The 27,885-nt window shown below is 46.1% G+C and overlaps 1 protein-coding gene and 1 pseudogene across 3 annotated transcripts in view; one reads left to right on the top strand and one right to left on the bottom strand.

Moving 5' to 3' along the window:
- The window catches only part of MYO10 (myosin X), a 244,734-nt gene that overhangs the window by 125,748 nt on the left and 91,101 nt on the right, over positions 1–27,885 (top strand). For all 3 annotated transcript variants that reach the window (XM_070056609.1, XM_008262083.4, XM_008262082.4), the window contains exons 5-10: positions 9,507–9,641; positions 11,118–11,242; positions 11,682–11,695; positions 11,813–11,897; positions 13,463–13,566; positions 27,332–27,461. In XM_070056609.1, coding sequence (XP_069912710.1) covers positions 9,507–9,641; positions 11,118–11,242; positions 11,682–11,695; positions 11,813–11,897; positions 13,463–13,566; positions 27,332–27,461 — 593 coding nt within the window. The remainder of the gene's footprint in view (positions 1–9,506; positions 9,642–11,117; positions 11,243–11,681; positions 11,696–11,812; positions 11,898–13,462; positions 13,567–27,331; positions 27,462–27,885) is intronic.
- On the bottom strand, positions 5,798–6,382 carry LOC127492760 (transcription factor BTF3 pseudogene; annotated as a pseudogene).

Raw genomic sequence — 27,885 nt, 5'->3', positions numbered from 1 at the left:
TAGCTCTTACTTTCAAATAAATAAATCTTTAAAAAAAAAAAAAAACTGCATAGATTTCACAGATTTCTTGCACCAAAATAAACATGCCTGTTTTCCCAGACCTTTAGAAGTGCTCTAACACAGGGTAGGCAGACCCGTGGCTGATTTGAATTCGTAGCTCTGTAATCCAGCTCATTGCGGTATTCAGCAGCTGCCCAGCAAGTGCCGAGTGATGCAGACGACCTGTTGGTTCAGGGTCTCCACTAGCTTTGCTTGTTCTGGTTTTTCTTCTCGCATGTCTTTTGTATCCTGAAATGCTGCTGAACTGTGTCGTGTTTTTCTATTTCTGGAAATAGTTTTAGAGATGATGGTGTTAGAATGCTGCACAAAACTTGTGTCTTGGATTGGAAAGGCACCGCTCAGAATAAGACTTGGGACAGGGCTCGTATTCACGTCACACAGCAGATAAAGGAGCTGGGGTTGGGAAGGCAGAGAGAGGGAACTGCCGTCCACTGAGAAGACTTAATTTGTATGAGGTCAGAGGTGTCCTGATAGCATTTTCTGCTGGGAAACTGAGGCTAGGCACTGTGGAGGGAATGACTTGCGAAAGAGACTTGCGCTTTTCTCAATAAACACAAGATTTGAACTTCAGTCCCTTTGACTGCAAAGTCTGTTATTTCCAGAATAGGGTCCCGCCTCCTAGTACTAGTTCATGCCTTAAGGGCTTTGTTTGGCTTTTTAAGGCCTTTGGACTTAATCCTTTAGATCGTAGAAAAGTTTTCCTAATTGTGCTAGCAAGTGTGGACGTGATCCGATTTGTATTTTCAGACAGTCGTGTGACTCAGGGGCATTTGATTCACAGGGAGGGGAATGTTGGGTTGCTGGGTGTCGCTCCCCCTCTTCGTGGAGGAACGACACTAAACCCTGCCTAGGCTTCACATCCGAGTCACGGCACCATTATGTCGCTCCCCCTCTTCGTGGAGGAACGACACAGGACCCTGCGCTGTTCTTTCGTCTGCTCGGCCCTCCCCGGGTTTGCTGCTGGTTCTTCCCGGGTTGGCTACTATCCCTTCCACCTCCGTGGAAGGGCAGTTCCCCCTGGCCACATTCCCCACTTCCGCAGGGGAGCGGCACACCGCCGGCCGGCTCTCTCGGGGGCTGCACAGGTGTTCCCCTTAGATGTTCCCCTTAGATGTTCCTGGTGCATGCCGTCTCTCTCCTCTTTTATAGTCCTCCTCTGCCAATCCCAACTCGGCTGCCCACACGCCGAGTACGCTGCTCTCCTCCAATCAGGAGCAAGTCCTACAGTTTATTGGTTGAACTGGAGGCAGCTGTGCAGAAGCTGTTTACTTCTCTCCCAGCGCCATATTGTGGGAGAGCAGATGCATAGAATAAGTCTTAATTCCAGTAACTCAGTCCAGTCCGGGCTGCTCCCCACAGCTGGGCACCAGTAGAAAGTGCTGTGGGAAGGGTTGGTGTTGAACACAACCATGTGTGCATTTTAAGATTTTTTTAAAAGATTTATTTATTTGAAAGTCAGAGTTACACAGAGAAAAGAGAGGCAGAGAGAGAGACAGAGGTCTTCCATCCGCTAGTTCACTCCTCAATTGGCCGCAGTGGCCAGAGCTGCGCTAATCCAAAGCCAGGAGCCAGGAGTTTCTTCCGGGTCTACTGCTTTCCCAGGCCATAGCCGAGAGCTGGACTGGAAGTGGAGCAGCTGGGTCTCAAACTGGCGCCCATATGGGATGCTGGAGCTTCAGGCCAGGGCATTAACCTGTTGTGCCACAGCGCCAGCCCCAATTAATTTATTTTATTATAAAAGCAGAGTTAGAGAATGAGGAGAAGAGAGAGATCTTGCATCCACTGGTTCACCCCCAAAATGGTTGCTATGGCCAGAGCTGGGCAGATTCAAAGCCAGGAGCCAAGAGCTTCTTCTAGGTCTTCCACGTGTGTGCAGGGGCCAAAGCACCGAGGCCATCTTCCACTACTTTCCTAGGCTCTTTAGCAGGGAGCTAGATCAGAAGTAGAACAGCTGGGTCTTGAACTGGCACCTATTTGGGATGCCAACAATGCAGGCGGAGACTTTATCCACTATGCCACAACACTGGCCCCAACACGTTTGTCTTTCCACAATGTCAGATCTGTCTGTCAAACACAGACAAACAAGTCAGCCATAGCAAACCTGCAAGGTTAGCGAGTAGTGGGCATTACTCCCTCCAAGGAAGAGAGAAAGGAATAGTGGAGTGGAGTCCCTGGAGTGGAAGGCTCCGGTCACCAGGCAGGCGGACATCAAGTTCACTGAGGTTGCCGTTTCTTCAGACTGACTTGCTTGCAGAGTCACTTTGCGGCAGCTGGGAATTGTTAAAAGTGGAAATCCCTGCAACACCAGGAGGGCAGCGTTGTCTGGGGAGCAGAGCCGAAGTTCCTTGTCTTCTAGGCCATTTTGGCAAGAGTTGTCTCCCTCTCCTTAAATGAGTTCTTGTGTCATCTTGGAACTGAGCTCTGGTTCTATGTGTTTGGTGGATAAGCCCTTCATTCATGTCACTGGGCTCAGCCAGAGCTGCTCCATTTCCTATTGCAAAATGGAGTCACTGTGGTCAGCCTTCCTCAACCTCCATATGGGGTCAAAGAGTTTGTATTTTATCCTTCCTGGGTGAGACCACCTATGTAGCAGCTGCTGAGCTCTCCGCTTCATAATGAGTGCAAAGGGGTAAGCAGAGGCGGGCCAGACTGTGCTCCAATAAACCTTTATTTATAAAAACGGTAGTTTGCTGGCACCTTCGCTGCCCGTGGAAAACTAGGTGATCAGCCTGTCAGTGGGTGACGGGCGCTGTGTGCAGGCAAGCTCTGGATATTTCCTCCCTGCTTTCCTAATGACTTTGTTCCATCTTTGACCTCATGGCTGCTGATTCCTTGCCTTCTTCTCCTGTACTGGGTTGGTGGCCTTAAATTTCTAGAATGTTACATCTCAGGAGAAGATTTCTTAATTTGTTTCTGTGCCCTCCTTAACCAGCCCATGTGCCTCAGCGAGCTGGCCCGCTCCTGTCCGCAGGACTCCGTGTTCTGGCTCTCTCCCAAGTTCTCTGGCCACATCTCAGCTCCTCTGTCATTTTTCACACCCTCCTCTTCTAACCCAGCCTGCATCGTCTTCTCTGAGCGCACATGACCCCTGTAAACTTCCACACGCCCCTGCCACCTCCTCGGAGTTGCAGATTTACGTCCAAGTGCCCCTGAGGTGTCATCACTGAGGTGCCTCATGGATGCCTCATGGCGACGTGCACTAAACTCGTCACTGTGTCTCAGAAACGTGTTCCTACCCTTGTGTTTCCTGTTCTCAGCCAGTGGCCTCTCCATCCTGCCTGAGATCCTGGAAGTGATTCTTTGATCTAGAAGTTAGATTTTTGTTTCTTGGGTCATTTGTTTGTTTGTTTGTTTTGTCTCCAAACTGAAGTAAAGTACAGCAAAGTGTGCAATTTGAGGAGTTTTGACAAATGTGCTAAGTTATATTACCAACATTCGGGTCATCACCTAGCAGGCTCCTGGGTCTCAGGAATTGTTCCCTGTTCCTGGTGCTTACTGTGTCTCTCATCCGCTCCCACACCCCCTCCACCAACACCCCCAGCCAGGCCCGCAGCCTCCCTGTGTGTCAGTCTTCCTTGGGGTTCTCCCCTGTCTTCCTGCTGCCCCCCATCCCTCTCATGTGACTTCTGCCCTAGCATCTGTGGCCCTGCTTTCCCTCTCACTTCCCTCCTTTCTGTCCTCCACCTGGGCATCAGAGTGATTCTTTAAAACCTTCGCCTTGGTCAGGACACTCCTGCCTAAAAACTGCCTTCTGAATTTGCATTGTGACTACTAAAAATTCTCAAGTGTTTTAACCTGGCCTGTGAGATCCCACATCAGCATTTGTGTTTTCTTTTTCCTTCTTTCTCTTTTTTGTTTTGTTCTCATTGTTATAGTTACAAAGGTGATTTGTGCTTTAATACCAAGATTTCCCTAAAGCCCGTGTGTGTGTGTGTGTGTGTGTGTGTGTGTGTATAGCCCCATTGAGACCACAGCAGAGGACGATAGCTGCCATGAGCCAAGGAGAGCTCAGGCAGGGGAGCAGGTGGTGAGGGGTCTGGATCAAAGTGTCCCAGCTACAGAGAGTCCTGCTACCTTCATGTTAATGTCCAGAACCTTCTGGTTTATTCTATGAGCAATTTACTTATTTTCATTTTTTTGCCTTGTTTATGGAACATTTCCATATCCTATATAAGAGTAGTCACCACTTATATCCTAGCACAGTTCTGTCTGAATTATGTGGGACTGCTTTCCAGATCACTAGTTCTTCAACCTGGCTTCACGGTAGAATTGTCCAGAAAACTGTAAAGAATGCTGATGACTGAGTTCTGCCCCCGCCAGGTGTGGATGACGAACATACTGGGTGATTTGGATATGCTGCCAAGTTTGAGAACCAGTCTTGTAGAGTGCTGTACACATCTGAGTTTTGTTTTTGTTTCGTGGTTCACGAAAGAGATGCCCTTAAGATGTTTGAAGGAGGGGCTGGCACTGTGGCATAGAGGGTAAAGCCGCCACCCACAGTGCCGGCATCCCATATGGGTGCCAGTTTGAATCCTGACTGCTCTACTTCTGATCCAGCTCTCTGCTACGGCCTGGGAAAAAAGAAGATGGCCCAAGTCCGTGGGCCCCTGCACCTGTGTAGGAGACCTGGAAGAAGTTCCTGGCTCCTTACTTTGGTTTGGCTCAGCTCTGGCTATTGCAGCCATTTGGGGAGTGAACCAGCGGGTGGAAGACACCCCCACACATACTGTCTGTCCTTCTCTTTATGCCACTGCCTCTCTGTAACTCTGCCTTTCAAATAAATAAATAAATAAATAAATAAATCTTTGAAGAAAAAAAAAAGATGCTTGAAGAAGGTAAGATACAATGAGAAAATCAGCAGACATTGATATCTGTGACTCAATCTCCAGCCATAGGTATTCTTCCCATGCTGTTATCTTCTTCAAGTACTTTAAAAAAAAAAAAAAAGATATGTTTATTTGAAAGGCTTTGGGGGGAAGGAGAAAGAGAGATCGATCTTCCACCCACTGGTTCACTCTACAAATGGCTGAAATGGTTGGGGTTCAGCCAGGCTGAAACCAGGAACCAGGAGCTTCTTCCAGGTCTCCCATGTGGGTGCAGGGTCCCAGGGACTTGGGCCATCTTCTGCTGCTTTCCTAGGCACATTAGCAGGGAGCTGGATTGGAAGCAGAGCAGCCAGGACTTGAACCAGTGCCCATAAGGGATGCTGGCACGGCAGAGGGAGGCTTAACCTTCAATGCCACAGTGCCAGCCCCAAGTCCTTTTTTTTTTTTTTAACTTAGCGAAGAGGTTTATTAACCTTTGTTTCAAACTTTATTCCCAGGCTTTTCAGCTTAATTAGCTGTAAAGAATGAATGGGCGGCCGGCGCCGTGGCTCAATAGGCTAATCCTCCACCTTGCGGCGCCGGCACACCGGGTTCTAGTCCCGGTCAGGGCGCCGGATTCTGTCCCGGTTGCCCCTCTTCCAGGCCAGCTCTCTGCTATGGCCAGGGAGTGCAGTGGAGGATGGCCCAGGTGCTTGTGCCCTGCACCCCATGGGAGACCAGGAAAAGCACCTGGATCCTGGCTCCTGCCATCGGATCAGCGCGGTGCGCCGGCTGCAGCGGCGGCCATTGGAGGGTGAACCAACGGCAAAGGAAGACCTTTCTCTCTGTCTCTCTCTCTCACTGTCCACTCTGCCTGTCAAAAAAAAAAAAAAAAAAAAAAAAAAAAAGAATGAATGGGGTATAAGCAAAAACTGAAAGGATCTTAAAAATATTAGAGATCTAAATTTCTTCAAATCATAAACAAAGCGATTTTAAAAAGCGGTCATAATATAAAATAGCAGCTCCCACTAACTTCTTCAACTTCTTCTTCAAAAACTGACTCCATTCAGTTTGCATGATTCTCAGAAGCCTCATCAGAATTCTCCATGAGATCTGGAACTTCATCATCATGGTCCTCTCCACTGGTGCTTGGGCAGAGCGTCGGCCAGCCTCCTCAGCCAGTCAGGCTGTGTGCACCGCGCTGGTTTCAGATGCTGGGGAGCATTTCTGCTGGCTGCTTGTCTCAGCACAGCCTCTAATGGTGAAAGTGTTTGCTGCCAGAGAAGTCTGAATTTCAGGGTTGTTACTGTGGATCACTTTCCTTGGTTTGTAAACCCGTTCACCTCTTCAACACCATAGATACCGTTTGCCTCTAATTCCTTTAAGGAGAGCTGAAGATTTTCATGTCTGCTGTCACTGTGAACCACCTTCTTTCTGTGACTAGTTCCTTGCCCACCAGTGCGCACTTGCGCCTGCAGTTTGGCGAGTTTTTCCTGGTTCTTGAGAGTTTCTCTCATCGTGTCCATGAGTAGGGGACTAGAGTTGGTGCTCCATGGTTCTCTGGCAGACTCTGCTGAGAATAAGGGCACACAATTGGGGGTGCAGAGTGGCAGCTAGAGGCAAGTACGTCTTAAGTACAATGAACGCTCAGGGCAGTGAGAATCCTGGGTTTTCTTTCCCTTGAGCAAGTCCGCGCTGTGGAGTTTGAGCAGCTTCTTCTCCGTGGGCGTGTTTCTGCTGTATTCTGTTAGTCAAGATGGGCCAACTATTGTCACAAACACCCCCATATGCCGAGGGCTCTACAAAGGGATGGTTTATTTCTTGTTCATGGGTCGGTGAGAGACCTGGCTTTGTCCACCTCATCTGTTTTGGAGATGGTACCTAGGTGGCAGGTGCAAGGTGGAGAGCCCAGAGGACCACAAACAGGGTCTATAGCTACCAGGCACGGAAAGAACAAGTATCCCTCTTGCCATCTTGGGTAGCTGGCCACATTCAGGCCCCTTGTTACCAGCTGACTGCTGTACCTATCACAAGGAGTGTTGTCCAGGTTTGGGGCACACTACAGCATTGTTTCTGCCTCATCACTGTAACTAGAACTTGCCCCATTGTTTTGTTTTCAGTAATTCTGTCTCTATCAGCTGCTAGGTAAAAAGTGTTTTTTTTTTTTTTTTTTTTTAATATGGAGAACCACTTAAATCCTTCCTTGTTTTGTGTTGATTACTCAGCCCATTGTTGCTGAGGGCCTTTCCTTGGCGTGCCAGGCACCAGGCTGGGCTAGCACCGGTTATGCCAAGATAACCCCTAATCCCTGTACCAGGAAGATTCTGGTTGCTGATAAAAGAAACCCCAACCAAAGTTGGCCCAACTTAACCCTGGCTATTTATTATCTCAAACAGCAGGGGGCCGGGCAGTTTCAGGGTTGTAGATTTCACCACTCCACCACTCCTGTAGGGCTTGTCTCTGATGTTCTTGGCTTTGCATTATGATCTCAAGATAGGTGTGGATTCTCAGGTATTTGTTTTCTCCAGGAAGTGGGGGTGGACGAGGACAGACTGTCTGGTCTCTCTTGTGTGTATGCAAACCTCCCCTGGAGCCCTCATCACCCTTGACTTTATGTCTCTGGTGGAGACAAGGCCCAGCCCAGCCCTGGCGCTTACAGAGTGCATGGAAGGACTGGGGTGATGGACTGGTGGAGAGTTCCCATGGGCCCGCAGCACCCAGGTTGGCCCCGATGGTATCATCTCTGAGTCATTTCCTCTCTTGAATTGTAAGGGCTTAATCATTTACCAAATTTCCAGCAAAATTCCACTTTCCTGATTACCTCCAGGTCTCGGCACTCCTTGGAACTTCTCTTTGGAACTCAGCTTGGCTCATCTGTTTATCCGCTCATTTATGTTGTGAGGCAGTTGTGGACGTGCTGCCTCCTGGTGGTGTCTGGCTCTGCAGTCACATATCCCTTTGTTTTATTTCCGATCTCCCAGCCTGTTTGCTGCCTCTGTCCTCCCTCTGTGCTGAGTGTGGTGCCTGACACAGCACTGAGTGTGTTTCTCCTTCCAAATCTCATCCCTAGACCTTCCTCTCCCTCTGTAGCTCAACTCTGCATACCCAGGGCCTGGCCATTACATGCCTGTGCCTCTGCAGAATGCTTCTTCAGCCTAACACTGCTCCGAGTGTTACCTCCAGAGCTGAGGTCCTCCCGAGTGACCCTGATGGGCCATTCTTCGCTTTCTGTTCTGCACTCGGCTCTAAAGCACCAGACTCAATCCTAGCCTCTTTCTCTCTGCTGCCGTGGCCCAGACCAGCAGTCATAGACCCCATTCTCCCTTCAGGATCTGTCCAAGCTGACCTGGCTTCTGTGATTTCCCTCACGTTCTCGTCTCTCCCAGAGTTCTTCTTTCCTCTTTGCCTGCCTGATGTTTGTTGGACTATGCAGGCTTAACTCATCCACTCCACTTCTCTCGTAGTCCTCCTACTGAGTTGCTTTGTTTGTTTTTCCTTAACGATCACTAATGTATGACCTCAGACAGACCTGGTGTTTGGTTCTGATGTGGGCACTCAGGCACTGCCTCCCCTCCTAGAATTACTGTGAGAAGAAAGTAACTTAGTGTGGATCATGTACCTGCGTGTTTATTGCCTCTCCATCTTAATAACACTTAAGAGCTGGCACTGTGGCATAGTGGGCTAAAGCCTTTGCGGTGCTGGCATCCCCTTTTGGCGTCAGTTCTAGTCCCGGCTGCTCCTCTTCCAATCCAGCTCTCTGCGATGGTCTGGGTATGCAGTGGAAAATAGCCTGCCTGGCTCCTGGCTTCAGATTGGCTCAGCTCTGGCCATTGCAGCCATTTGGGAAGTGAACCAGCGGATGGAAGATCTTTCTCTCTGTCTCTCTCTCTCTCTCTAACTATGCCTCTACCTCTCAAATAAATAAATAAAATCTTTTTTTAAAAAAACTTAGGAATGATTGCATTTCCATGCATATCTTCCTGTTTTAACTTCCCCAGAAAGACACTGTTAATGTACTTATTTATCTAGCATTCACCTGACACCTGCCCTGAGCAAAACAGCTACATTTGTGAACAAAACACTGACACACCTTCTCTTGCAGAGCTTACTTTTCACAAAAAGGTGGTTCTGGGAGCAGGTGTTTAGCCTAGTGTTTCAGACATGCATCCCTCATCCAAGTTTCTTTGTTAGATTCCTGGCTCTAGCTCCTGATTCCAGATTCCTGCTTATGTGGCTCCTGGGAGGCAGCCGTGCCAGCTCAGTAGTCGGATTCCAGTTATCCATGTCGGAGACCCCTGGCCTAGCCCTGGCTGTTGCAGACCTTTCGGGAATAAACCAGTGGATGAGAATTCTTGTGCTTTCTCTCTCTGTGCCTCTTAAAAAGATAAAAGGTCTGTTTACCTCCTATGTTAGAAGAGGCCTGTGTGAGACCAGATACAGAGTGACCTGCAGGAGAAAGGACTTCTTTTTCTCCATAATGAGGCTTTCTTAGGCATTTTTAGCTCCCTTTTCCCTAGTTCTAGCTGTTGATCTGTTGCAGAATTGTAATGACTTTGGCTGAGCTCAGTTTCTTTGTTTTGTTTTTGTTTTATTTAAATCTTAGGTACTTGGAAGCACAGATGTCTGTGTTTTGTCTTTCAGTGGTGAAAGTGGGGCTGGTAAAACCGAAAGCACAAAGCTGATACTCAAGTTCCTGTCGGCCATCAGCCAGCAGTCTTCAGAGCTGTCCTTGAAGGAGAAGTCATCTTGCGTGGAACAAGCCATTCTCGAAAGCAGGTACTTCTCTACCATCCCCTTGTTCCCAACTCCAAATGCACTTTCCTTAGGGGATGGGAAGGTTAAAATAGCTTGGTCCACCTCTGTTTCTAGACTTTTGTCTGCAGTTCCTTAAGAAAGCTCTAGACCTGCATCCACCAGTGTGCAGCCTCCGTCCTACGGCAGGGCCCCTGATCCAGCCTCATGTGTGTCGGAAGCACCCGCATCCAGTGGGGCAGTAGGATTGGAGTCTGTGGAAGGGAAGCACTTGCCCAGCTTTCTGGAGGCCTTACCAAAGCACAAGCTTTGACCCCCGAGCCACTGTGTAAGGCTCAGCCTAGAGATAAACAGGGCTTTGCTCTGCATTCAGCCCTTGGGAGACTCAGTGTGAGCAGAGGGTGTATTTGTATCTTCTCCCCTGGAAGGGGAGCAGTGATATGTTGCATGGCAGGGAACCTCAGAACTTTGAAAGAGGGGCTGTGTGGACAGGCATCATCTGAGCTATGTAAATACATAATCGCCTGATGTCTGATTTATGCCTCATCAGATTTTAGAACCAACAGGGGCATTACTGATCCTGTTGTTAAGAGATTTGTTCAGTTTGCTGCCCAGGTCCTACAGCTGTGACAAGTTTTCTTGGGTTTTTTTGTTTTGTTTTTTTTTGTTTGTTTGTTTGTTTGGTTTTTTTGACAGGCAGAGTGGACAGTGAGAGAGAGAGACAGAGAGAAAGGTCTTCCTTTTCCATTGGTTCACCCCGCCACAGGCGGAGGATTAGCCTATTGAGCCGTGGCGCCAGCAGTTTTTGTTTTTTTTTTTATTTTATTTCTGCATTTAAACGTTGATTTTTCATTGAGGTGAAACACGCACACCATCAAGTCCCCCATGTTACAAGGTGTACAGCTCAGTGGCGTTCAGACATTCACGTCATTGTACAGCTGTCAGCACCCTCCCTCTGCAGAACCGCCTCATCTCCTCCCTGCAGCCTATCCTCCTTAGTGGGACCCTGCCACACTCATTTGCATTGTTCACAGTTGCTTTCAAATACAGCAGCAGTGCTGAAGAGCTGTGACACAGCCTGCAAAGCCTGGGAGTCCTGTGCAGAAACTGGGTGCTGATCCCTGAATTGTCTGCAACAAATGGGTGAACATGCTCAGTGTCTAGAATTCCACAGGGGGCTTTTTCTGAGTAGTTGTTAGGGGAAGCCCAGGCTCATCTGTGCAAGGGATGGGCCCCTGTGGTCTCCCTAAGTGTGTAACATTTTTTGCCAGCACTGCCAGCTGCAAGGCCTCTACTCCCCATTCGAAGTGGATGTGCGGGGAAAGCCCAGGGCAGTGTTTGGGAAATCTGGCGCTTCTGGGAGTAAACAGTCACCCCAGCTCCTCTGGGTTTCAGACATTCCCTGCAGTCATACATCTTTGGTGACATTTGTGAGCAATGCTCTTGGCATTTTCAGATCTGCCCTTTTAATCCTCTCTGCTGCCCTCTGCTCTCCCACAGCCCCATCATGGAAGCCTTCGGCAACGCGAAGACAGTGTACAACAACAACTCTAGTCGCTTTGGGAAGTTTGTGCAGCTGAACATCTGTGAGAAGGGCAATATTCAGGGCGGGAGAATTGTAGATTGTATCCTGCTTCTGTTCTGGTTTTGTCTACAGTGTCTGTTTCAATCAGAGGAAGCTCATTTCACTTACAATGAGGAGTCAAAAGGCATGAAATAAGACCTCTCTGGTTCCACTGGGTTATAGTCATAACATTGTTGACCTGTTAATTATTCTGTGAGATAAAGAACCACTTTCCTTTGATAGAATGCATCATGAGACATCAGAAATCTGTTTGCAATGGATTTGTCAAAGAATCAGGTACCTGTTAGCGTTGTCATGTTTGGAATTGGATTTAGGTGAAATAGTGTGTGCCTGCTTTGCTTGTCTTTGGGCACTGGAAGTGTCAGTGTCAAAAGAAATGGGAGCTGTGATTATTTGGGTAAGAAAGGAAAGTAAAAGGCTGGTGGAGTGTGTCATATCCTTATTTTGTTCCTTGACTTACCATTGCTTTTTACATGAAGATTTATTAGAAAAAGTAAGTAAACCTCATTTAATTTACATTTTCCTCCAAAATGACTGTTTGCAGAAATCACTGGGATGTGAGTTAAGGAAAGAAAGCATCACTGAATGTAAACCTGATTTATCTCCACAGAACCGAGTAGTAAGGCAGAATCCTGGGGAGAGGAATTATCACATATTCTATGCGCTGCTGGCAGGGCTGGAACATGAAGAGAGAGGTGAGTGAATGAGGCAGCATCAGAGATACGGGGATACACAACTCAGTTCCATGCACAGCACATTAGGAAGTGAGAAGACACCTGTTTTGATGTAGTTGCCGTTCTACCAACTACAACAAAATGTGTATCATGAGAGTACCACTGGTTGCTGAATTCATTTTTGAGCCAAACATCATAGTATTGTAGGGAGAAAATTATATAGATTTCCTGAATTTTTCTTTTGTTTACTTTGGAGTTTTGATATATTTTTACTTTTTAAGAGATTTATTTACTTATTATAGAAAGAGCTCTTCCATCCATAGGTTCACTCCCCAAATGGCCACAACAGCTAGAGCTGGGCCTGTCCGAAGCCAGAAGCCTGGAGCTTCTTCCTGTTCTCCCATGTGTGTCCAGGGGCCCAAGGACTTGGGCCATCTTCTACTGCTTTCTCAGGCCATGGTAGAGAGCTAGATCTGAAATGGAGGAGCCAGAACTCAAACCCATGCCCATATGGGATGCCAGCGCTGTAGATGGCAGCTTTACCTGCTATGCCACACGATGGCCCCCTATTTTTACTTTTTTTTAAGATTTATTTATTTATTCAAAAGACAGAGTTACAGAGAAAGATAAAGAGACAGAGAAAACAATCTTTCATCCACTGATTCACTCCCCAGATGGCCTTAATAACAAGGGCTGGGCCAGGCCAAAGCCGGGAGATTCATCTGGTCTCCCACATGGGTAGCAGAAGCCCAGACACTTGGGCCATCCTTTGCTGCCTTTCCTAGGCCATTAGCAGGGAGCTGTATCAGAATTAAAGCAGCCAGGACATGAACTGGCACCCATATGGGATGCTGGCGTTGCAGGTAACAGCTTTACCCACTATGTCACAACGCTGGCCCCAAATGTAAAAGAAATTTATGCAAAAGAAGCTAGTTTTATTTTATATCTCACCCAAATAAAACTAATTCTTAAATGTTTGGGTTTTTTTTTTTTTTTTTTTTTTTTAAATTTTGAAGCATGGAGCCATAGAGAGGAGAAACAGAGATCTGTCCATTGGTTGATTCCGAGGGTGACAGAGAGAGAGATGACAGACAGATGATGATCCAACCATTGGTTCACTTCCTCAGTGTCTGCAGTAGCTGGGACTAGACCAGGCAAAAGCCAGGAGGCCAGAATTCCATCCAGGAGCTCAATCTGGGGTCTCCCACAGGGGTGGCAGCAACCCAAGTACTTGGGCCATCAACCACTGCCTCTCAGGGTGTGCATTGGTGGGAGGCTGGATCAAAAGTATAACAAGGACTTGAATGTAGGCACTCTGATATGGGAGATGGGTCTCTTAACCATGAGGCAGATGCCTGCCCTTGTGTTTGATTTTCAAAATATAAAAAAAGGATCCAGTTTCTAGTAACATTTTCTGACCCCATTTAGTTTAATTAAATTTTTTCTACTTTTCCTTAAATGATGACCATAAGGGAACTGTATTATCTTAATTAGGGAAATGTTACAGAAGTAACAGAATGCAGACTGGGATTTTGCATTTTCCTGGACAGCTGAGTATAACTGTGTTTTCCCTTATCTTTCTACAGAAGAATTTTATTTATCTGTGCCCGAGAACTACCACTACTTGAATCAATCTGGATGCATAGAAGACAAGACAATCAGTGACCAGGAATCCTTTAGGGAAGTTATCGTAAGTTATTTTTCAATTTCTCCTATTATGAGTGACAGATTCCATTTTCTGTTTCAAAAAAAAATGTTTTAAGTCACAACGGAAGCAATTATATTTGGAGCAGTGTGTGAGAATAGGTAACAGTGCTCCTTTCTTACTCTGTAATATAGGCAGTTTTCTGACTGGAAGGAATTCTAGGAATCCCTTTTCTTTAGTATATGGGAGTCTTTGTGTCATTCAGGATACAGGGGCGGCTTACTGGGGACAGAGCATTCAGAATGTGGACCCTCCACCCAGAAAAGCAAAAGACAAAAAAAATTCCTGAGCATTACACTGGAGCAAGAAGGATCCCTTATTTTTTGAGCTTTTCATGCATGCTTTTGAAAAATGAGATCTGCACCCAAAAACAAATCTGTCAGCTGTTGGACCAGGTGACTGCACTGGGATGTCATCCGGTTCTCCTAGCCTAATTGTGACAGCCACTTCTGATTCCATGAACACCCTCTGAGTCAGTCACATGAGCTTGTTGAATATCGTAAGGACTTGCCTAGGAGGTGACTGTATCCAAGAGGCCTTTTCATCAAGCATTGCTGTAACCCATGTGACCAAGAATGGTCAAGAGATCTCATCCGGGTGGAGTCTTTCCCAGAGTCCGTCCTAGAAAAGGTGGACAGAAGGCATCTGGAGCCGATTCCTCATCATTGTACAGTTGTCCTCAGGCATCTGTAGGAATCGATTGTTTGCACCCTTTCAGATATCAAATTCTGCCAGTGCTCAAGTCCCTTACATGAAATAGCATAATATTTACATTTAAACCACACACATCCTCCTATATGCTGTAAATCATCTGTAGCTTACTTAGAATGCCTGCCACAATGCCAATGCTATGGAAAGAGCTGTTATACTCTGTGGTTTTGGAAATAATGGTAAGGGAAAAAGTTGGTACAAGGCTGGCATTCCATATGAGCATCAGTTTGAGTCCTGACTGCTCCAGTTCTTCTGATCGAGCTCCCTGCTGATGTGCCTGGGAAGGCAGTGGAAGATGGCCCAAGTGCTTGAGCCCCTGTGCCCCATGTGGGTGACCTGTATAGAGGTTCAGGCTCTGGCTTCAGCCTGGCCCAGCCCCGTCTGTTGCAGCCATCTGGGGAGTGAACCAGCATGTGGTTCTCTGTGTCTGTCTGTCTGCCTCTCTCTCTCTCTCTCTCTCTCTCTCCTGGTAATTTTGCCTTTCAAATAAATAAACCTTACCAAAAAAAGATAAACAATTTCTGCATATTCATTTCAGACAATTTTTTTAAAGATTTTTTTTGAGCTGCACTTGGTTAAATCCATGGATGTGGAAGGCCGACTGTAATTGTAAATATGGCTAACATTTATCAAATGCTTACTGTTTTAAACTCTGTCTCCTCTTAACATCCCTGTGAGGGTAGGAAGCTTGGTTGTCTGCATTCTGAGAATCAGGGGTGTAGGTAACTGGCCTAACCTTATTGAGTACCTGGCAAAGCCAGTATCCAGACATACTTAACTTCAAATCCCAGCCTGGAAAGCACAACGCGGGTGCCACATGCTCTGTTCCATGCCAGCAACTCTGTTCCATACCCTCTTGGTGTCCTCTTAGATTGCTCAAGCCTGTGGAATGAAATAAAAAAATCATTTCAAGCAGGTATAAATCATGCATCATTTCTCGATGTCTCATGTGTATCCCAGATTCGGAAATGACAAGCTAGGCCATAACACCGTGATCCTGTTCCCCTCCATTTATAATGTGGGCTGCTTTGTCTCAGAAAGCTCCTTCCTTTATTTAACTCATTAACAAGTCTCCTGCAGATAGCACGCTAATTGTAGACTCTAGGAGGTATAGGATCTGCTCTACAAATTGGTTTTTATGACGTCTTTTTCTAAGGACTTTTGGGCTTCTGTATCAATGGGTTTCACATCTTCAGACTCAATCATCTTCACATCAGAAATACTTGAAAAACAAATTGCATCAGTACTGAACATATATAGACTGTTTCCTAGTCATTGTTCCCTAAACAATATAGTAGGACAACTACTTACACAGCATGTACACTGTGTAGGTATTACAGGTAGTCTAGAAGTGACTTAAAGTCTGCTGGAGGGTGTGGGTGGGTTCTGTGCAAACACACACCATTTTATAAAAGAGACTTGAGCACCTGAGGATTTTGATTCACAGGGGTCCCAGATCCCTGACAGATACGAAGAAATGCTGTGTTTTAAATTATCTTTCCCAATTCTATCTTTATCTCCTAGTCTTCTCTCACTACTCAGACATTCATCATGATTCATCTATTTGGATCTTTCCTGAGAAGATAATGCTAGAATAAATTCTCAGTTTTGATGAGAAGGAGGTTTTTTTTTTTTTTTTTTTTTTTTTTTTTTTTTTTTTTTTTTTTTTCCTCCTACGTTTCTGGTTCTTTGTTGAGGCTGTCGAACAGTAATCTGTGATAAAAGAGCATTGAGTTTAGTCTCACTGACTCCCAGCAGCACTGAGCTCCCTGGCCACTAGGGTGCACCTGCTGTATAGGATTCCCTGGAGGAATCACCCTGAGGATGCTGTTACTCTGCCTCCTCTTGGGCTATCATTTTCCCATTCCTAACTGCACTCTTTTCATTGGCTGTGAGCAAACTTGTGGAGTTTGCCTTGTTCTTGTGATTGTCAGCTTTTATTGTTGAATTGAAGTAAGAAGCCCTTGACATTGAAATTTGGTCTTGGGATGAAAGGATGTATCTTGAGAGAGGGAGAAAAATTTATATACATAATTGATATAATAACATATTCTTGTTATGTAGTCTGTTTACAAAGTATGTTTATGGAGATTAAATGATAAGCTTAAAATTGCTTTCTAGTGTTGTCCCACCCTAAGTATTGATGAAAAACTAATTAATGGTTATTAAGATCATAAGCATGACATTTTCACTGTTATTGTATAACTTTGTTCTGGAAGTTACAAGCAGTGGAGCAGAAAAAAGAAACTAAATACACAACTTTTGGAACAGAAGGAGAAAAAATATTCCTTTCTATAAACAATAAAACCTGAGAGAATCAAAAAATTAGAGAGGTTTGCATTGTGGCACAGCAGTTTAAGCTGCCACCTGCAACTCCAGCATCCCACGTGGGTAATGGTTTGTGCACCCCATGGGAGACCAGGAGAAGCACCTGGCTCCTGGCTGCTGCCATCGGATCAGCGCGGTGCGCCGGTCGCAGCGCGCCGGCCGCAGCGGCCATTGGAGGGTGAACCAACGGCAAAAGGAAGACCTTTCTCTCTGTCTCTCTCTCTCACTGTCCACTCTGCCTGTCAAAAAATAAAAATTTAAAAAAAAAAAAAAAAAAAGGAACCTAGAGCTCCATCTGTTCTCCCACGTGGGTGCAGGGGCCCAGGTACTTGGGCCGTCTTCTGCTGCTTTCCCAAGCATGTAAGCAGGGAGCAGGATTGTAAGGGGAGCAGCTGGGTCTTGAACTAGCTCTCATGGGATGCAGGCATAGCAGGTAGCTGCTTAACCAGCTGTGCCAGAATGCTGACCCCATTCATGTTACATTTTTACAACAAACAGTAACTTCTTGTGATTATTTGATGATTATGTGATTATTTCCTGAAATCTTACTTTCTGTGATAACAGCTGGCCTTTGGTGCCTGTAGGCTCCACGTCTATGGTATTGATACAAGCAACTACAGACCAAAAACATAGTCAGGTCTGCAAAGGTCGTGCCAGCACTGAGTATGTGCAGACATTTTTCTTGTCATTATCCCCTGAACAGTACCATGTGTCAATGATTTACATAGTATTGACATCGCATTGGTATTCTGAGTCCTCTAGAGATGGCTTAAAGGATTAGATGGGAGGATATGCATGGGATATAGGCTAATGCACTCCATTTTACATCGAACATCCCTAGATGTTTGAGTCTATGAGGGCTCTTTTTTAAAAATATTTATTTATTTATTTGAAAGGCAGATTTACAGAGAGGCAGAGGCAGAGAGAGAGGTCTTTCATCTGCTGCTTCATTCCCCTGATGGCCACAATGGCCAGAGCTGCACCAATCTGAAGCCAGGAGCCTGAAGCTTCTTCCAGGTCTCCCTTGTGGGTACAGAGGTCCAAAGACTTGGGCCATCTTCTGCTTTCCCAGGCCATACCAGAGCTGGATCGGAAGTGGAGCAGCCAGGACTTGAACTGGTGCTCATGTGGGATGCCAGCACTGCAGGTGACAGCTTTACCCACTACATCACAGCACCAGTTCCTATGAGGGATCTTGAAACTCATCTCCAGAGGATACCAGGGGGTAGCTCTGTAGGAGAATGAGCATCAGAACGAGTGGCACATTTACTGCCTCACACAGCGCTCTGCTGCTAAAAGTGGCAGGCACCGTTCACAGAAGTCACTAATCCTGCTCAAGTGGATTTCTGTGTGCCAGGCACTGCTTTAGGCACCAGAGAGCCTGCAGTGAACAAAACCCTGTCTTCTGCTAGAGAGGTGAATAAGATTATAACAGATTATGCTGTCGGGGTTCATGCAATTTGTCTCATACCTCAGTGTCAAATGCCATTTAAACGTATAGCTTCATACTTTGATCCCTTGAAATTCCTTTCCCGAAGTGGGTGGGAACAAAGGAAGAAGGGACCATGTTCTGCTGAGGCTCAAGGATAATTTGCGGAATATGTTGACGGTGAGAGAAGTCACTTCTGTGAATTAATGTTTGAAAATGTCACTTCTGGTGACATTTTCATTTTTAGCTACTAAAAAAAATTACTTCCTATCAATTTTAATGTCAGTGGATGTACCCTGGTAGAGGGACCTTTTGAACACTGGCTTTTGGAGCACATGTTTAGCCTAGCAGTTAGGATGCTGGTGAGGATGCCTGCATCCATCCTGTGTCGATTCCTGCCTCTGGCTCCTGGTTCCAGCTTCCTGTCAGTGCAGACCCTGGGAAGCAGCAGGTGATGACTCAAGTAGTGGTCAGGTGCTTGGGTCCCTTCCACCCATGTGGGAGACCCGGATTGAGTTCCTGGCTCCTAGCTGCAGCCAGGCCCATCCTTGACCCTTGTGGGCATTTGGGGAGTTAGGAGCAGATGGGATCTTGCTCTGTCTATGTTATCTCTCTCTACCTCTCAAGCAAATAAAAAGTAAATTCTAAAAATGAAAGAACTGTGAGGATTTTTTTTTTTGTATTTTTAAAAATCTTCCTTGGCACAGTTTTAGAGGCTGGGTTTTTCCTGGGCATAAGCAGTGAACTTGCACTCAATTTCATAGCCATTTTTTATACAGACTTCCAAATTGCATAGTAAATCGTTTAGTCTGGATGAAAGGCCATTTCAAGTCAGTAGTAACAACTGATTTATTTTATTGCCTGCATTTGACCTACCAGGATGGTGACTGATGGAATGTGTGTCAGGTATCAGGAGTCTTTGTGCCATCATCCATTCATTCTCACTCCACAAATAGCATGTATTTTACAATGTGCTTGACTATGGACCAGGGCTGGGATATCCGTGTGTTTCTAATGGAATGTGGCCGTGTACCCCAGGCTTTCAAAGAATCAGAGGAAAATGCAATGCATTATGAAAATATTATAAAAATGTATGTCCCAAAATAAAAATCTATTAGTTCCACTTTTCATGAACTTTTTTCAAAGATTTATTTATTTATTTGAAAGCCAGACTTACGAGAGGGAAAGAGGTAGAGAGAGAGAGAAGTCCTACATCCGCTGGTTCACTCCCCAAATGGCCACAATGGCTAGGCATTACTTTTTCTAATAGAACAACCTTTTTATATGAAGCCCAGATACCCCCTCCTTTATGACCTCTGGACTTGCTTTCTTTGTTTTGTTAGAGTTTGAAACAAGTGACTCCATTTTAATTCTGACAGTTTTCACAGAATAAAAGTAAGTTATATTTTATAATGTATGTTAAATATTTTATATTTTATAAAACACACTTTTTTTTTTTTTTTTTTTTTGACAGGCAGAGTTAGGCAGTGAGAGAGAGAGAGAGAGAGAGAAACAGAGAGAAAGGTCTTCCTTCCGTTGGTTCATCCCCCAAATGACTGCTACGGCCGGTGCGCTGTGCCAATCCGAAGCCAGGAGCCAGGCGCTTCCTCCTGGTCTCCCATGCAAGTGCAGGGCCCAAGCACTTGGGCCATCCTCCACTGCCTTCCCGGGCCACAGCAGAGAGCTGGACTGGAAGAGGAGCAACCAGGACAGAATCTGGTGCCCCAACCAGGACTAGAACCTGGGGTGCCAGTGCCGCAGGTGGAGGATTAGCCTAGTGAGCCGCAGCGCCAGCCTTAAACACACTTTTTTTAAAAACTTTTATTTAATAAATATAAATTTCCAAAGTACAGCTTACGGATTACAGTGGCTTCCCCCCTCCATAACTTCCCTCCCACCCACTACCCTCCCATCTCCCACTCTCTCTCCCATTCCATTCATATCAAGATTCATTTTCAATTATCTTTATATACAGAAGATCAATTTAATATATATTAAGTAAAGATTTCAAAAGTTTGCACCCACACAGAAACACAAAGTGTAAAATACTGTTTGAATACTAGTTATAGCATTAATTCACATTGTACAACACATTAAGGACAGAGATCCTACATGAGGAGTAAGTGCACAGTGACTCCTCTTGTTGACTTAACAAATTGACACTCTTGTTTATGGCGTCAGTAATCACCCTAGGCTCTTGTCATGAGTTGCCAAGGCTGTGGAAGCCTTTTGAGTTCACCGACTCTGATCATATTTAGACAAGGTCGTAGTCAAAGTGGAAGTTCTCTCCTCCCTTCAGAGAAAGGTACCTCCTTCTTTGATGACCTGTTCTTTCCACTGGGATCTCACTTGCGGAGATCTTTCATTTAGGTTTGTTTTTTTTGTTTTTGTTTTTGCCAGAGAAACACACTTTTTTTAACATGACTGTATTACGTAATAAAATACAACATTGCGTCATGAATAAAGTATCATCAAGTTACTAGTAATTTACAATGCACAAAACAGCCTTTCTGTTGCCTTGCCTCATCTCAGTCACCATCATTTATCCGGTGGTCCTCTGAGATCTCTGAGCTTTATCACCTCCTCTCTCCATTTCTTTATTTTGTTTTCTTTCTTAAGATTTATTAATTTGCTTATCAGAAAGACACAGTGACAGAGGGAGAGAGAATCTCCCATATGCTGGTTTACTCCCTAAATGGCCGCAACAAGCGGGACCCATCCCTGCTGAAGCCAGGAGCTATGTCTCCCGTGTGGGTGGCAGGGACCCAAGCACTGGGGCCATCATCTACCGCCTTTGCAGGCGCATTATCAGGAAACTGAATGGGAAGTGAAGTGGCCAGGATTCCAGCTGGCGCTCTGATACGGGATGCAGGCGTCAAAAGTGTTGGCTTAGCCCACTGCACCACACGCTCAGTCTCTGTTTCTAGTGTGCCAAGCTGGCTTCCTGCAGTGTCTCATGGTTGGGACAGTGCCACGTATTGGTCACCTCTTCCCGTACGTACAGATTCATAAGCATCTAATTTTTATTAATGAAAGACTTCTCTTGAAACTGTTCAATATAACTTTGTGCTGGTTTTATAACTAAATAGTTTTTGGCATGTCTGAGCCATCCTGAAAGTTTCCCAGGGTTTTTCTCACTCTTGAGCCATATTGTTGAGGTAATAAAATAATAATAAGCTTTAAACTGGCTACTCTTGCCAAAGGGGTAGAGATTGCTTACTGAAAAGATTGTAATAGGACAGCAAGGAAAAATAAGAGGAGGAGGCTTTTGCTAGCAGCTTTAGCACACACCCACGCTGGTGATAATTATTTGTAGTCGTTAAATTATCCCATGGTATGATTACTGCAATTACTATTATCACCACAACCTAACTGGTTAATCACTTGGAGTCAGAGTTGAAAGCAAGGAAGTCACAAATTTATTAATATAGTAAGCATTTTTATTCTTTTATTTTCATATCTCAGTTACCTTTGTATTTATATTTTTTATTTTAAATTAGGTTATTTTAGCACTTTTTTTTTTTTTTTTTTTGACAGGCAGAGTGGACAGTGAGAGAGAGAGACAGAGAGAAAGGTCTTCCTTTTGCCGTTGGGTCACCCTCCAATGGCCGCTGCAGCCGGTGCACTGCGGCCAGCGCACCGCACTGATCCGATGGCAGGAGCTAGGTACTTATCCTGGCCTCCCATGGGGTGCGGGGCCCAAGTACTTGGGCCATCCTCCACTGCACTCCCGGGCCACAGCAGAGAGCTGGCCTGGAAGAGGGGCAACCGGGACCAGAACCCCGTGTGCCAGCGCCGCAAGGCGGAGGGTTAGCCTAGTAAGCTGCGGTGCCGGCCGGATTTTAGCACTTTTTAATTTTTTTATTTTTATTTAAAAAGCAGAGGGAGAGACATCTCTGGCTCACTCCCCAGTGCCTGCAATAGCCTGGGCTAGACCAGGTAGAAGTTAGGACTCATGAGGCCGGCACTATGGCATAACCGGTAGAGCTGCCACCTGCAGTACCAGAATCCCATGTGGTTGCCAGTTCTAGCCCTGGTTGCTCCATTTCTGATCCAGTTCTCTGCTATGGCCTGGGAAAGCAGTAGAAGATGGCCCAAGTCCTCAGGCCCCTGCACCCACGTGGGAGACCTGGAAAAAGTTCCTGGCTCCTGGCTTCGGATCTGCTCAGTTCCAGCTGTTGCAGCCACTTAGGGGAGTGAACCAGTGAATAGAAGACCTCTCTCTTGAGCCGGCGCCGTGGCTCAATAGGCTAATCCTCCACCTTGCGGCGCCGGCATACCGGGTTCTAGTCCCGGTTGGGACGCCGGATTCTGTCCCGGTTGCCCCTCTTCCAGGCCAGCTCTCTGCTATGGCCAGGGAGTGCAGTGGAGGATGGCCCAGGTGCTTGGGCCCTGCACCCCATGGGAGACCAGGAAAAGCACCTGGATCCTGGCTCCTGCCATCGGATCAGCGCGGTGCGCCGGCTGCAGCGGCGGCCATTGGAGGGTGAACCAACGGCAAAGGAAGACCTTTCTCTCTCTGTCTCTCTCTCTCACTGTCCACTCTGCCTGTCAAAAAAAAAAAAAAAAAAAAAAGAAGAAGACCTCTCTCTCTCTCTCTCTCTCCCTCTGCCTCTGCCTCTGCCTCTCTGTAACTCTGCCTTTCAAATAAATAAATAGATCTTTATAAAAAGAAATTAGGAGTCAGAAACTCAGTCTGGTTTCCTATGTGGGTGGCAGAAACCTAAGCCCCGGGCCATCATCTGCAGCTTCCCTGGGTACACATTAGTAGGAAACTGGATAGGAAGCAGAGATGGGACTTGTTCCCAGGCACTCAGGTATGGGATGCAGGTGTTGCAAGTGGCACATCAGCTCTCTGCCACAATGACCACCCTTTTCCCCAGTTTTTAAAGTATTTTCACATATGCTTTTTTTTTTTTTTTTTTTTTTTGACAGGCAGAGTGGACAGTGAGAGAGACAGAGACAGAGAGAAAGGTCTTCCTTTGTCGTTGGTTCACCCTCCAATGGCCGCCACGGCTGGCGCGCTGCAGCCGGCGCACCGCGCTGATCCGAAGGCAGGAGCCAGGTACTTATCCTGGTCTCCCATGGGGTGCGGGGCTCAAGCACCTGGGCCATCCTCCACTGCACTCCAGGGCCACAGCAGAGAGCTGGCCTGGAAGAGGGGCAACCGAGGCACACTCCAGCGCTTCGACCAGGACTAGAACCCGGTGTGCCGGCGCCGCAAGGTGGAGGATTAGCCTATTGAGCCGCGGCGCCGGCTGCTTTTTTAAAATTGATAAGCACTCAGCAAATAATTCTTTCGCGTTGTGTCATTTTTTCCCTCATGCTCATGAATGGATGGTGTTCCTGTTTCTGATTAAGTAATTCATGGTCTTCCAATTCTTTTCATACGTGACTTTATTGATGTTTATACTTGTAATAAAGTGCTCCCACTGAAAGTATACATTTCAGTCTACATGCCATCTGCCTGCAACCATGATTAAGACCATGAACGCTTTCCAAGCAGTCCCAACCACCCACCCCAGGCCCTAGGTCACTACTGATCTGATTTCAGTCACTCTCATAGACACTGATTTTTTAGAGATTCCTGTAAAAGAAATGATACAATGTGTATTTATCTGTTTCTACCTTTCTCCAGTCCTCTACTTCACGTGCATCTCTATTCTTTCCTTTTCCTGGTATTCCACTGAATAGACAGTGATTTTTACAGTCACCCATTAATAGTCTTGTTTTTCTATTGTAAGAATATTGCCAGTAATATTAAAAGACATGCTAGGGCCAGTGCCATGGCTCACTAGGCTAATCCTCCGCCTGCGGCGCTGGCACCCCAGGTTCTAGTCCTGGTTTGGGCGCCAGATTCTGTCCCGGTTGCCCCTCTTCCAGTCCAGCTCTCTGTTGTGGCCTGGGAGTACAGTGGAAGATGGCCCAAGTCTTTGGGCCCTGCACCTGCATAGGAAACCAGGAGAAAGCACCTGGCTCCTGGCTTTGGATCAGCACAGCATGCCGGCCGCAACACGCCAGCTGTAGTGGCCACTTGGGGGGTGAACCAACAGAAGAAGGAAGACCTTTCTCTCTGTCTCTCTCTCTCTCTCTCTCTCTCTCTCTCTCTCACTGTCTAACTCTGCCTGTGAAAAAGAAAAAAAAAAAAGACATGCTAGAAGGTAAGGTTCTTGTGCCTGTTACATTCTTTTTTTTTTTTTTTTTTTTTTTTTTGACAGGCAGAGTGGACAGTGAGAGAGAGAGACAGAGAGAAAGGTCTTCCTTTTGCCGTTGGTTCACCCTCCAATGGCCGCCGCGGCCAGCGCGATGCGGCCGGCGCACCGCGCTGATCCGATGGCAGCAGCCAGGAGCCAGGTGCTTTTCCTGGTCTCCCATGGGGTGCAGGGCACAAGCACCTGGGCCATCCTCCACTGCACTCCCGGGCCACAGCAGAGGGCTGGCCTGGAAGAGGGGCAACCGGGACAGAATCCGGCGCCCCAACCGGGACTAGAACCCGGTGTGCCGGCGCCGCTAGGCGGAGGATTAGCCTAGTGAGCCGCGGCGCCGGCCCTGCCTGTTACATTCTTAACTAAATGTTAACCTATTTGGTAACTGCTGCAACTCTTTTCAATTTTATAAACTTTCTTCCCAGGTTGATTTTTTTAAAAAATAATTATAGGTTAAAAAAAGTCATGTTTTATTTATATAAAGCTATTGAAATATAATTGTTTCAATATTACATTCATAAATTCCTTTAACATCTATTTCACATTCTTACAGGTTTGTTTACTGAATTTAACTTGTTCATTTGTAGTATTGTTAGTATTGTAATATTTTTTTCTGTGAATGTGTTAACGCTGGTGAGTATTTTATAAAGCTTTTCTGCCATTGATATTTTCCTTGGAACAAATTTCCTGTATTGTTGGAGATTACGTAGATTTCTTTTTTAAAAAAAATGTCATTTAAAATGACAAAATTATGTACATATGTGACCTAGCACAATGCTGCCACATAATTGTGTTGTTTGCCACAAGGATCATACTGACTTAGAGTACCAACAATCAAATGTATAAATGTCCCTGTGTCACCAATGTTTCTTATCACTCAGAATATTTTTTTTTTTTTTGCTAGTTTAATAGGAGTGATCTCAGCTTTAATTTCCTTAAGTGTGATTTCTTGGAAGGAAAACGTTACTCCTATGAGCAGTGTGTGTTTTGTTTTTGTTACACGTGTGGCATTCAGTGGAGCTCTTCTGTGAGTTTCCTTCTCGATTGTTGGCCTTTCTTTCTGGTATTACTGCTTTTTCCTTGTAAAGAAATTAAACTTTCCACGTTTCATAATGCAGTTGTTTCCTCTTGCCATTTCTGTTGCTTCCAGGGGGTGCGTGGTTTCCTCCATCTCCGTCTCTGGTAGTCATTGCGTGGGTCCAGGGCCCTTTGTAGGTTATTTTCCTCAGTGTTGCCCACACACAGTTCTGTCCTGGGGTGTGTGTGGTTTTCTTTTCCTCTTAAGTACTTTTTTCCCTCACAAGGATGTGGCTCCTAAATCACAATAGAAAATGAATGAATTTCAGATATGATTCAGAAAACACCTGGCTTAACTTGCTTAGATATTTGTCAGTAAGGAAGCCCTGTAAGTGCCTGTTTAGCTTTATTTTCCCTAGCACAGCATTATGGTAGCTGCCGCATAGTCTCCTGAGGCCAACATAGACCTTCAAAATCCCTTTGAGAAACTAAAAGGTGGGATGACTGTCTTGGGATGAAAGATCTGAATCTATGCATGTTTTCCATCAATATTGATTATGAAAGTAACTGAGCTCCTGGTGCAGTTTTATTCCACCTCTTGGGGTCCCCGTTGTGTTAGACCATTAAGACAGGGCCCCAAAGTTTACACTGAACAGATCTCCTGAAGTCTCATCCTTCTCCCTTCCTCAAATCTGCCCTCTCCCTCTGATTGTTATGTATAAAGAGAATGACAGGTGTTCCGTTATGCTTTGGTTTGTATAGAAAAGAAACCCTTTCTTTATCACTGTTGTTAAGGTGACTCCCTAAGGTAATCTTTGTAGCATGAAGACAAGGCTATATTATAAGGCAGGTATTTATTTTTATTACTTTGATTAAGTTAATTAAGTTACCCGTGACCGTTGTATGAGTTTTTCCTTTATCTCTTTTTTTATGTGTACCTGTGTAAAGGTTGCATCACTTTAAAAATGAGTGGTAGAGTGGGCCTTGTGGTGTAGTAGATTAAGCCAACCACTTGCAACACCCGCATCCCATATCACAGTACCTAGGATTGAGGACTGCCTCCATTTCTGATCCAGGTTTTTGCTAATGCATGTGGGAGGCAACAAATAGTGGCCCAAGAACTTGGGTTCCTGCCACCCACGTGGGTGACCCAGATTGAGTTCTTGGCTCTTGGCTCTTGGCTCCTGGCTTTGGCCTGGCCCAGCCTCAGCTGTTATATTTGAGGAATGAGCCAGGAAATAGAAGATTATCACTCTGTCTCTGTGCCTTTGAAAAAAAAATATGAATGGATGGATGGATACTTCAAAAATGATTTATTATGCATATATTTCTTTTTTTTTGCATTTAGAATAACACCTGAGGCTAGTACTGTGGCACAGCCGGTTAAGCTGCCCTCTGCAGTGCCGGTATCTTGTATGGATACTGGTTGAGTAACAGCTTCTCTGCTTCCAGTCCATCTCCCTGCTAATGCTCCTGGGAAAGCAGCAGAGGATAGCTCAAGTGCTTGAGCCCCTGCATCTGTGTGGGAGACCTGGAAGAAGCTCCTTGCTCCTGGCTTTGGCCTGGCCCAGCCCCAGCCATTGCAGCTATTTGGGGAGTGAACCAGCTATGGAAGATTGATCTCTCTCTCTCTCTGCCTTTCAAATAAATAAATAACTAAATCTTTTTTTAAAAATAGAATAGCATCTAATAAATTTTTTAAAAAGATTTATTTATCTATTCAAAAGGCAGAATGCTAGAGAGAGAGGTGTCCTCTATCTGCTGGTTCACCCAAGTGGCCACACCAGAGAGGGCTGGACCAGGCCACAGCCAGGAGCCAGGAACTCTGTCGGGGTTTCTCATGTGGGTGGCAGGGGCCCAGAGACCTGGGCCATCTTCCGCTGCTTCCCCAGGCACATTAGCAGCGAGCTGGACAGAAAATGGAGCAACTACAACTTGAACCAGTACATGGACATGGGATGCCCGGCCCCACATCCAGTAATTTGATTGTTAGGAGCGTTTTCCCTTTTCCTCCGTGTGACAAAGCAACACCCACCTCACGGCGTTGACTTCCTTGCAGACGGCGATGGCAGTGATGCAGTTCAGCAAGGAGGAGGTCCGGGAGGTGCTGCGGCTGCTGGCAGGGATACTGCACCTCGGAAACATCGAGTTCATCACTGCGGGGGGCGCGCAGGTCTCCTTCAAAACAGGTGAGGGGTGCCTGCCCACCCCCCCCCCCATGCTGTTCTCCTCAGAGGAAACACACCTGAAATACCGACTGCCTGGCCTTTTTACAAGAAAAGCCTTTCTTAATAGAATGGAGGGCCCCAGAACTAACTGCATCTGATGTCGGGGCGTCAGTTAACAAGGGGTCAGTGGGTGTGAAAACTTGTTCCTCGCCGGGATGACACCTGTGGCCTCATCCTTACTACAGAAGAAGGAAGGTGGGTCAAAGACGTGGAAATAGAAGCAGTGAGGATTTGAGGTAGGGAGAAGTGCCGTGAGTCAGGTGGTGCGGTGCTTCTTGTAGTTCTGCAGGGGTGGCCCAGTGCTAATGGCCAAGACCGTGAGTTTTCCCATTCACAGTGCTAGGCTCATAGGCTTGTAGCCAGCTGCAACCTGCAGGTTCCTCTG

This window comes from Oryctolagus cuniculus, chromosome 14 (assembly GCF_964237555.1).
Source record: "Oryctolagus cuniculus chromosome 14, mOryCun1.1, whole genome shotgun sequence".
NCBI classification, from domain to species: Eukaryota; Metazoa; Chordata; class Mammalia; order Lagomorpha; family Leporidae; genus Oryctolagus; species Oryctolagus cuniculus.
This window is presented reverse-complemented; position numbering and strand designations above follow the sequence as displayed.